The 10,359-nt window shown below is 37.2% G+C and overlaps 1 protein-coding gene across 1 annotated transcript in view; it reads right to left on the bottom strand.

Annotated features, from left to right (window-relative positions):
• Positions 1-10,094, bottom strand: part of LOC107592764 (14-3-3 protein zeta/delta-like) — a 12,877-nt gene extending 2,783 nt beyond the window's left edge. The window contains exons 1-3 of the mRNA XM_016282316.1: positions 9,974-10,094; positions 8,286-8,677; positions 1,182-1,305 (exon numbers count right to left, since the gene is read on the bottom strand). Of these exons, the coding sequence (XP_016137802.1) occupies positions 1,182-1,305; positions 8,286-8,579 (418 nt within the window). The 5' untranslated portion in view covers positions 8,580-8,677; positions 9,974-10,094. The remainder of the gene's footprint in view (positions 1-1,181; positions 1,306-8,285; positions 8,678-9,973) is intronic.
• Between the last annotated feature and the right edge of the window lie 265 nt (positions 10,095-10,359).

Here is a 10,359-nt window from a genome sequence, read left to right as displayed (position 1 = left end):
GGTTTAGTTGTTGTGTTTCAGCGCGTTGTTATGGGAAGAGCGCATCCACAACAGGATCACACATTCTGACTATAGCATGCAATAACTGCGTCATTTGTCATTTCATATATAAGTTGTAATATTATGTTTATGTTGTATTAATATTAATCTCAGGATGCATTTCCTTGAGTTAAATAAGCTGCCAGCAAAACGCTTCAGTTTACCGTGTTCATTCAGCTCTTCAGCTTCAGCTTGAGCTGCAGCTCAATGGCTGCTATTTAAAACAGTGGTATTAATTTGTTACTTTTTCAAAATCATTGATATATTATTAATAACAACAACCACTTGTATTTTTCTCTTATTATTTTCATCAACAATATGGTTTAGTAATTAAAATCATTTAATTATTGTCCGTGCAGAGGCTATTCCGTTTTATTGATCTATGGCGCATTCATTTTGATTCTTTACACGTGTAATGATGTCCAGTGACTTGTTTGCATTATTTCTGCATTATTTTATTTATTTGTAAGACTTTTTTATGACTAAATTTGGTAATGGGAGAGTAAAAATATTTTTAAAATGTACACCGTTCAAACTAGGCTGCTTATGTTGAAGTGTTTGGGATGTGGCTTTTAATGATGAGACCTTTTTTGTAATCAGGCTCTCAAAAAGTATATAACAATTTGGATATAGATTTATCGGCCAACATATCGGTTATCGGCTTTCAAAAATAAAGAATAATCGGTTATCGGTATCGGCCAAAATTTTCATATCGGTGCATCCCTAGCAAATATTATACATGTTTAAAATTTTACTTACACATATAAATAGCTAATAATAAGAAGAAAACAAAAAACTAGAATACAGGTGCATCTCAATAAATTAGAATGTCGTGGAAAAGTTCATTTATTATTTATAATTCAACTCAAATTGTGAAACTCGTGTATTAAATAAATTCAATGCACACAGACTGAAGTAGTTTAAGTCTTTGGTTCTTTTAATTGTGATGATTTTGGCTCACATTTAACAAAAACCCACCAATTCACTATCTCAACAAATTAGAATATGGTGACATGCCAATCAGCTAATCAACTCAAAACACCTGCAAAGGTTTCCTGAGCCTTCAAAATGGTTTCTCAGTTTGGTTCACTAGGCTACACAATCATGGGGAAGACTGCTGATCTGACAGTAAGCATTCTTACTTTTCTTGTCGTCTCCTGAAGCGACTTCAGCAAGGTATCGGTAGTAGTCACCCTTCATCTTCAAGTAGAAGACTTTGCTCTCAGGATTTGTGGAATTCTGGATTAAATATTTGTTCAGCAGCTCCTGTAGAAGAAGAATAAAAGAAAGAATTTAAATGGTGGAAAAGCTTGAAATCCACATTTAGACACTTTCATGTCATTTCTTTAGGCCACAAGAAACATGCAAATTACTAGCAGAATGACCTTAAATACAGGTTAAATATCAGCTCATCCTCCTGTTAGTGCCGTACCCATGCCGATTCAAAGCAGTTTTAGGGGATATCCCTCCTTCATTTTAGTCCATGATTAAGCTTAATCTCTGTCTCAGAGACTAGCCCCTAGCTGAAGCTCTCCATCTCTGCATCCGTCTACCCATCTAAGACTGCTTCAGCAGTAATCTGTTTCAGTGAAAGCAACAGCTTTAAGGCACGAGTAAATACCAGATTAACCACCACACCAAGGATGAGACAGATTACCACAGAAAGGCCAACACAACATCATAAGGTATGACCCACTCCTTACCACGCTATGGTAAGAACAGGTCAGAAAATACACCATCAAGAGCTTAATATTTCTCTCCATCCTCCTACACTTCACAGCATTCTGCTTCACAAACACGTTACAACAGAAATCATTAGGAAACAGATCAGCAGAGGTTTATTCAAATCTAGGATGTCCAATATTTTATTGCTCTCTCAGTGATTAAAGGGATAGTTCACCCAAAAATAAAAATTGTCAACATTTACTCACCCTGAATGACTTACTTTATTCTGTGGAACATGACATGTTTTTGGCCTTACAATGAAAGCCAATTGACTTCCATTGTAGTTTTTCAAAACGCCTCCTTTCGTGTTCCACAGAAGAAAAATTATACAGGTTTGGAGCGAAATTAGTAAATGAGTAAATGACAGAATTTCCCTTTAATTAATGTTTTAAATAATGTTTTGGCTTGAGGAGTACAAACTGCACCCAGAAGCTTCAAAACAGACAAAACCAAAAGCGTAAGAAACATTCTCCGGCATGAGGGCCTGTTTCTTCTTGCTTGCCTGACTAGAAAGTCCTGCCAGAGAATTTTTTTCATTCTTCACACTTGTCAAGGATTCTCGGCACAGAGATGCCAGTCATTGATGACCAATCCAGAGAAACAAGGTCAGTGCTATTCCAGCATCCCATTGCTGGCTTAAAAATGTAGAAGCTTCTGAGAAGACTAAAAGCACATGCACATAAAATAGCACACAATTGAGCATCCAAATCCAAAATCTCGTCAACAATCTTTGTGACAAGCCTAATTTATGTGGATGCACTTGCATTACCTTTTCAGGGACAGCTGAGGGGGGAAAAAAACTTTAAAAACACTTATTCAAAGTAAAAGTAATCACAAAAGATTCTATTTCATTTATGTTCTTTTGAACATTCTATTCATCAAAGAATCCTAAAATAAATAGATCACGATTTCCACAAAAATATGAAGCAACACAACTGACTTTCAATAGTTATATAATAAGAAATGTTTTATCAAATCCGTATATCAGAGTGATTTCTGAAGGATCATGTGACACTGAAGACTGGAGACACAATATTATGGTTTTAACTGTATTTTTGACTTTTGCTGAACATAAAGACTTAAAAAAAAAAAAAAAAAATTAACCCCAAACTTTTGAACCATAAAATATACTAAGGATGGTCGACTAGACTTCCAACAGCTGACTGGGTTAAAAAAAAGGTGAGATTAACTAGTCATCTTTGTTTAAGCTTTAATATTGGTGGTTCTATAAAAGGAAATAATTTAGAGAAATCACTTTTCAGTGAGGATTGAGTGTGCAAACAGTAATTTCTGTACATTCTGGGAGCTAAAACCCTTTCTGAGAAGTTATGTTTCTAAATTCATCCCAGCTACAGTGAAAGTGCTTTTTTTTTTGTTACAAATCCACCATATTATACAATACATTTTGAGATAATTATGGTCACACTCAATACAACAATATTTTTAGTTGTTGATCATGAACACACACAGGCGAATGTCTTTATGCATTCCCCTGATGTTCAACAAATATAAATCATTGATAAGTGCAGGAAACCCTTGTTCAGTGAGTGTAATCCTCCCTACTGAGAGTATGAGAGCTGGCAGCATGTGGCACGCAGTGTGGACAGGTGGGGGTGTGGAACAACTTTGATCCCAGAGCAGATTCAACAGTGAGATGAGTCACAGACACACCCTCAGCCATCACAGAGGAGCTGGGAAATCAAGCTGGAGTTCTCGCTAAAGCAGCGCACAGAAACGGCCGTGACTCACTGCACAAACACAGTTCAGCACTTACATGGGTTCAGACTGGACTACAGCAAAACCACTGCTAACAGCACCACTGACTTACCAGAAAGACAGCGACTGATTGTGAATATTTTCTATTTCCACAGGAAGCACTTTCTGGAAGTCCAGGTAGAAACTGATAAAACCAATACATTTTTAATTGTATTTGGCAGATAAATGATAAATGGCCGAAATTGAAACGGAAATTCGCCCATCTACATTCTAACTATTATGAATGACTGATTGCGCCATGTTAATAGGGATTTTTTTATTTATTTTTTTAGAATTTTGTTAATTGTTAATCACAATGTCACTTTAATATTCTATACTATTTTGTCTAAATAAATTAAAATGAAACGCTAAAATCAAATGAGATTTGCTAAAGATTACTTTTAAATTATTAGTAGTAGTTTAAAGATTAAAACACTAATAACAGTGTTAGATGTGTAAACGTAGAGGAAATATCCGATATCAAACAATACCGATCAATTTTTATCCAATACTGATAAAAAAATTAATATAATTAACATTGGTTGCAACTTTGTCTATATCTCACATGATGTCACTAAATTGTATTATGCATATATAAGCCACCTAGATATCACCCCTAGTACTGACATCTGCCATTGAAAAAACAAACACACACACATTGGTTGACCACCACATAAGACATTAGTGAATTTTACAATATTGTTCTACAATAATACACAAAGCAATTGTCTATACAACACCCATAAAACATGGTCTAATAGTAATGAATTATGGTCTTCTCTATGAATAGACCACAATAAGAGCTACCATTTCAGCTCTTTCTGTGAGAAAATAAACCACATCCATTTTTAGAACAAACCTCCTTCAGGCAACATTAAACATTATTGCATTTATTTAAAGAAACAAAGTGTCTGAGTGGATAAGGCTAAAGTATTCCACCAGTAGGACAAGCATTGAGAATGAGGAACAGCATAGCTCACTATTACCCAGCAGGCATTCGGAAAGCGTTACTAAACTGCACCTGAATGCACCTTCACACACACCCACTGCTGAACTTTGATCATCTCATCACAGTCAGGGCCATGATTTGATTATATAAACAAACACGTTCTTCTGTGGGAAGTGTCTATCAGGAAACACTTCTCTTTTTACATCGTACCAATTAGATCATGGTAGGTTTGCTTTACATAAAGCTATTAAATACAAACTGCATGGCTTCAAATTGGACATATTCTAGATATAAAAATAATGAGACGGTGACTGTCCTTGTGCAAGACTGTGCATGCTCCCCTTAATATAGACACCCTCGTCTCCAGCGAGAGCCAAAACTGGGCTGCTGTTCCATCAGAAAAGAGGACATATTCTCTACCATGTTATGTGTAACACACACACACGTGGTGAATATATACTAATATGATACATACATTTATATATGGTCAAATAATTTCTGTGCTTATATTCAAAATGTGATTAATTCAGCAAAATTGTATGTTTAAACAAACAAAAAGCCAAAAATAATTCAAAATCAAAATCAATCCAAGAGCAAAGACATCCATTTGCATACTGATTTATATTAGTATTTATTACAGACTAGGGCTGCACTATTTGGGGAAAATAATTAATTGTGATTAGGGTTGGGTACCGAAACCCGGTACCAATATGGCACCGGTACCTATGTAACCGGTATGTACTAGAACCGAATCAGAACGCAGATTTCGGTGCCATGCCTGAGCGATCGATTGAAATATTTGTCCTCTGGTTCTCCGAAACGGACGTAAGAAGCATCATCACTGGCACCGTACGTGAAAAATAATTTCCCGACTGAGAAACTGCACGTGAACTCAAGTCGGAAAACTCTAATAATACAAATCCAACACATCTTTGTAGTAACGTGAGTGTCCATGTTGTTTTCACATTCTGACTTAAAAGCACAACTCTGGAAATGAGAGCATCCGAGGAGCGCGACATCATATGACCCCTTTAAAAAGAATACATCGATTAGCAATAGATTATAAATTAGGGTGACCATACATCCTCTTTTCGCCGGACATGTCTTCTTTTTGGACCTACAAAAATGCGTCGGGCCGGGATTTCTTAATTGCCCAAAACGTCCGGTATTCTGTTTTCTTAATCCCACTCTCGCTGAATCTCTGACCATTGCTCCCGCAACATGTGTTTCGCTCCCGCGATTTTCATGTCCACTCCTTTAAACATTCTAATATTGTGTATAATTTTGGCGCATCAGGGAGCCGCTCTCAGTATGCGGAGTATTTAAATATTTTTGAATGAGCATTTGTGCTGTTTACTTTCACTTTCGATTTCGCGATCACACGCACTCTGTGTAAAGTTAGCACATCTTACAAGATCAGATATTTGTCAATGAGCTCAGAATCTGTTGAGCAGCAAATACTCCAGCATGGTCTTGTCAGTCATCTCTCCTTATTCTCGACCTGTGATCAGTCAAAGCTGACTCCGGTAGCTCTTGTTGGATGCAGGGTTGCCAAGTCTGCGTTTTTTCCACAGAATTTGGCTTGCCCAGCTCAATCTAAGCAGCTGAGTCCTTAATATTTTCAAGAAACGGCTGAAAACACATCTCTTTCATTTTCATTTGACCCTCTAACTCTAGCACTCTATATTCTATTTCTATTCTAATGGCCAATCCATCATTTTTGGGGGGGTTTTTTTATTTTTTTATTTTTTAATAAGTATCGGTTCAGGCACCGGAACCGTTTTAAAAGTATCAATTTGGCACCGGTATCAAAAAAAAAAAAAAACGATACCCAACCCTAATTGTGATTGCATTTTTTTTGATGACAAGGTTTACTGTGTAGGGCTGCACAATATGGCCAAAAAATGTGGTTACATAATCATATAAAATAAATATTATTACTATAAAATTACTTTTTTTATTATTAAACCATCAAGCTGTTATTTTGGCAAAACACTGCCAGAAGCCCTTGAAGACTCTCTTTTGTTCACAACAGCCGTTTTACAAGCACTTGCCAAACATTATTAGGGAAGATGGCACATTGCGTTCCAAAAAGCACAATATAAGTGACCCAAACAGAGAGCACATGCAGAGATGAGTTTGTGTTCGGAGCAGATTTTCTGCTGAAAACACCAGCTCATGAGCTGCTTGTGTGAAAATGAACAGTGCCATGCTTCGCTCTAAAACAGTGATGTATTTATTTAATTCATTGATAAACCACACTAAAGCCCGACTTGGACGGTAATTGTTTCTCATGGGGACGTAAGTGATTATCACCATTTACAGGGGGTAGTCTGTGATTTAATTGCCGTCGGAATCCAGTATGTCGGTGTATATCTCTCACCCCTCCCGTAAAAATCCCTGGCCAAATTACCTACTGTTTTTTGACAAACACCAAGGTCGTGTGGTAATTTAATTGCCGTCCGAATCCACATCTCTGCGTTTACAAGTAGAAATCAATTCAAAACTCAGTGTTTAAACCCTTGCACTCCCGAACACCGTACGGTAGGCTAACTGTTGTACTTCGGTGTAATTTGCATACATATTTATTTCCGAAATGCTGGAAAGTATTGAAAAGAAAAATACTTCGTAACTGCTCCACCACAGCAATATATACATAACTTTATCGCGTATAATTATATACAACTATAGCGCTTATATTTTCCTATTTTTAAACAGGAGATTTAAATAATCAAATAATAAATAGGATTATAGATTATAAAATAAGCTTGGAATAATAATACATTTTACATAATAAGAAGTATTTTTAAAATATATTTTACACAATAATTAATTTTATTTATAGCAGACAATCATGCAGTGTTTCCCCTGCCATTATTTTAGGGGGGCGGCCCGCTCCCTCTAGTATTTGTAAATATTATATATTTAAATATGAATTCTGCGTGTCTCTGTGTTAATGAATGGCGCAGACGTGCGGTTTTGTGTAGTACTCCAGAAGATATGCCGGTTTCTCGGCAGTGGGCGGAGCTAATGTGCGATCAGCTCTCGTTGGCTGGTGCTCATCTATTACCATCCCCGTTTTGATTTCAGCAAATCAGTTCCAGCGAACGCTGACAACGTGATTAATATTCATGAACCCAGCAGATAATAATAATAGTAGTAGTATCTTTTAATAATATTTACTATTACCTATGACCAACAATATCTTAAACACCACCACCAGCCCTAAGTTCAGTTAAAATAACAAATATGCATTCATTCATGGTTACTAGTCACTAGTTCTATCATTAAATAGTGCTTAATTATCATAATATCATAATATAATGCTTGATTGGCTGAAGTTAAGAGTGCACATTCAGTTATTTAAGAAGCTGTTCAATTTTACAAAGATAAGCTGATTGGGTGGAATCATGTGTGTGTGTGTGTGTACCTACTTTTTGTGTGGACAAATTTGTACCCAAAAGTGAGCAAAACCTGACAAAATCGGCAAAAAACCCAATTTGTGGATGTCCTCATTTGTAAAACTGTTATAAAAATAAAGTAAACAAAGTTTTTTTTTAACTTTTGAAATTGTAAAAATGCAGAAAGTTTTCTGTGAGGGGTAGGGTTAGGGGTGGGTTTAGGTTAAAAAGTGTATAACTATCTGTATATAAAAACAATAGAAGTCTATGTAATGTCCCCACTTAGATAGCTAAGTAAACGTGTGTGTGTGTGTGTGTGTGTAAAATAGTATATCAGTCTGGCGAGTAAACAAAAAAAATGTACTAGCCAATGTCGATTATATTGCCAAGGTGTGCGCAGAGGGTTGTAAACTCACCAACACATCGTTGCAGATATCCCGCAGTTCAGACTCCACTTTCCCCCGGTATTCCTTCACCATGTGCAATTTCTTGTCGTTTCCTTCGGTCTTCTGCTCGATGCTGGAGATGACCCTCCAGGCAGACCTCCGGGCGCCCACCACATTCTTATAGGCGACAGATAGCAGATTTCTCTCCTCATTAGACAACTCAGACCCAGCTTCGGTCACTGACTTCATACAGGTCGCCATATCATCATAGCGCTCGGCCTGCTCGGCCAGCTTTGCCTTCTGGATGAGCTCTGCTCTGTCCATCCTGCTGCTTTTCTTTAAGTCTGTGAGTGTTTCTAGGTCTATGGGACACTTGACTGATCAATGGAGGGGAATGAACCGCTGCTTAATCCCTGGAGAGGCTGAGAGGAAGATAATGATGACAGTCAGACTCCATATATTGATTAGAGAATAGTGGTCACGAATCATTTATGCGAACCAATCATTCTGCTCACTACCATACATTGACGATTCTCCCTTTTGAAGCATGTGGCTATTTCGTGACTTCAAAGGCTGATTTTAGCACAAGCCTTTGAATGCAAGTTGTGGAGCATTTCATCAACAAAAACACCATTTACTGAACGAATCAATGTTTTGAACCCTTGAGGATCTCTAAGAGTGATGTCTTGTCATAAATGAACTGAATAAACTGGAATATCTCGCTATTGAACGAAAAGAACCAGTTAATAAAATGATGCGATGAATCGTTCATATTAAAATACAAATTTGTCGCCACCTACTGGCGTAACGATTAGAAAGAGTCACGTGAACAAATCTTTTTGGTAAATGATTCAAAAGATTCGAATCACTGAAATGACTCAAAATCCCTACCACCGTTCCGTGTGAATCTTACACTTTCATTCTCCACACACATACTAAAATTCGTCTTAAAACCTAGTGAGTTGCCTACCAAAACAGCATTGTGGGGTTCGTTCCGACAGATGTTGTCTAGGTAGGTAAGTCACTAGGTTTGGAGACACGAACAAGGGTGTGTGTGCAGCTTCTGTGTCAGTGTGATCCGTACAGCCCTGCCCTGTTCACTAAAATATATTTAAAGTGGACCCACTGTTTTAACATCATCTTAAATACACAAAATAGGACATTGCAGTTCAATACACCGATCACACTCATACGGAGTCAATATGAATCAATGAAATCCAGCCTGATTTCCGTAGCAATGAGGTTACTGGCTCACTATACAAAGCGTTAATTTGACAATCTCAGCAGTCAGATATGCATATTACCATATATTAAAACACATTTGAGTTTGTACCACAAATAGCTCTATCTAGATCAAAGTATAGCTACATAAATATATTTTTTAAATCTTTTAAAAAAGCAATTTGACGACCCGCCTTTAACAGCGATGGGTCTCGTCTTGTCCAATACGTTATTATTTTAGACAACAAAGATATATAACAAATACGCAGTCGGAGAATACAAGCGTCCCATATAAAAGGTAAATACATGTTTACTACATTGTAATAAGCAAAGCAACCCTTTTTTCTGATCGATATGGACGCAGTTTATACCGAGCAGCGCGGTTATACCGATTACGCCGTCCATTGAAACAATACAAAATTGTATATACGAATATAAGCTTGTACAATAAATAAACATAAAACTTTAAAGCTAAAATATATTAGACTGCATCTCACCTCTCGATCAATGGTTGACTCCACCGGATTGATAGCCTTTGAGCTTGGATGGTTAGGAATAAAAACGTAGTAGAGAAAGACAATCGAAAGTGTTACCGTGGGACGTCGCTAATCCCGCCTGTCAGCCAATCAGATGCCGCGCTTCCCTCCTGTCACTCGTTATACTTCAAATGATCATCCAATAGCTGATTAGCGCGGGGAATGGAGGCGGGCCGATACGAATGTGTTCGGTTGCCCCGTAGACTCTGACTTGTAGCCACGGGGTTTCCTCCAATTAGAGCATTGCTTTGGTTCCTTTAAGGGCTAGTTGAGTCTATACCGGATGTGTTTGGGTTTTGCAAAAATGTACAGAGTTCAGCTCTTAAGAAAAGAAAAGATGCTGTAAT

The sequence above is a fragment of the Sinocyclocheilus grahami genome, unplaced genomic scaffold (genome assembly GCF_001515645.1).
Source record: "Sinocyclocheilus grahami isolate Dianchi unplaced genomic scaffold, SAMN03320097.WGS_v1.1 scaffold158.1, whole genome shotgun sequence".
Classification (NCBI taxonomy): domain Eukaryota; kingdom Metazoa; phylum Chordata; class Actinopteri; order Cypriniformes; family Cyprinidae; genus Sinocyclocheilus; species Sinocyclocheilus grahami.
The sequence above is the reverse complement of the archived record's forward strand: the minus strand, read 5'-3'. Positions and strand labels throughout refer to the sequence as shown.